This window comes from Rhinopithecus bieti, unplaced genomic scaffold (assembly GCF_001698545.2).
Source record: "Rhinopithecus bieti isolate Rb0 unplaced genomic scaffold, ASM169854v2 scaffold_55189, whole genome shotgun sequence".
Classification (NCBI taxonomy): domain Eukaryota; kingdom Metazoa; phylum Chordata; class Mammalia; order Primates; family Cercopithecidae; genus Rhinopithecus; species Rhinopithecus bieti.
This window is the reverse complement of record NW_016821812.1, coordinates 99888-101104: the sequence shown is the minus strand read 5'-3', so window position 1 is coordinate 101104 and position 1217 is coordinate 99888. Positions and strand designations below refer to the sequence as shown.

General features: G+C 44.6%; 1 protein-coding gene across 1 annotated transcript; it reads right to left on the bottom strand.

Moving 5' to 3' along the window:
* Positions 1 to 233: 233 nt before the first annotated feature.
* Positions 234 to 738, bottom strand: LOC108521039 (group 10 secretory phospholipase A2-like). The gene is given in 2 exon segments (XM_017860608.1): positions 234 to 380; positions 382 to 738. Coding segments are annotated over 2 exon segments (504 nt in total).
* Positions 739 to 1217: the final 479 nt, after the last annotated feature.

Below are 1217 nucleotides of genomic sequence, written 5' to 3'. Positions count from 1 at the left end.
CTTGATATGACCTTGATCACTTGGTTGGGTTACTGTTTCTTGAGTGTCCCTATCATAAAAATACTCACTTAAATTTCCCCCTTCTAACTGTACTCCTTGGAAGGAAGTTCCTTATACATAGCCCTTAAGGAGTGGAAAATTATGGTCCCCCTCCATTAGGATGAAGTAACAATATAATACTTTTTCATTAGTGAGAAGGAGTTTTATTTCTTTGTGCAAAGGAGCATTTCAAGTCAAGCTAGCCAGTCGCACTTGGGCGAGTCCTGCTGACACCGAAACTGGGGATAGAAGAGGTACTTTAAGTTGTATTCAGTTTGGGCTAAGCAGTTAGCAATCTCCTGGTCACACCTGCATGAGTGTTTTTGGCATTTGTTCTCTGCTGCTGCAGTCAATGGCATCCCGGTGCTGGCCATGGCCTCCCAGACCACAACAGCAACTGTATTTCATATAAGCAAGTGGGGTTCGGGAGTCAATAAAACCCACAGTTCCTGCCAGTTCCAGGATCCCACGCCGGTGCACGTGTGACCTCTTGGAGGCCTCACCGGACCCAGGGCCAGGTCCCAGCAGCAGCAGCAGCAGCAGCAGCAGCAGCAGCAGCAGCAGCAGTGACAGCACCGGCAGTAGTATTAATAACATGACTGGCAGGCACAGAGGTAGCAGCCCAATCCGACAGTGGGAGGTATGGAACAGTGTAGCCGGGCCAGTGTAGTCACCAAGCCTGGCCAACCTAGTCACCATACCAATATAATTTATTTGGAATTCTTTTTTTTGTACTGAATATTTGTTTCTTTTCCTGTGTTTATTAACTTATTTAATCATATATTTATATCAAATCTGAGCTCATGGATATGTGTTTTATACTCTGGGCTCTAATCCCAAACTACTTATTTCCTTGCTGAAATCTTTCTAGCTTTGGCCATTGGGAGCTTTTTGGTCCTGAGCGCCTTTGAGATACTCTCATTAATTTGCGTGTGTGTGTGTGTGTGAGAGAGAGAGAGAGAGAAGAAGAGAAACAGAGTAAGGGAGAGAGAATGCAGTTTCTTACTTCTAGCACTGTAAGACACTGCAGGCTCATCTTGTATTTTCCGGCCCCAGTCCTAGTCACTCATTACTCCAGGGAGCCCTGATTCCTTTATTTTGGAGAATGATATTAGGAACCAAGATCTGGGTGCTAGGTGTGTTCATTGCTATTGGGATGTAGTTTTTTTTTTTTTTTT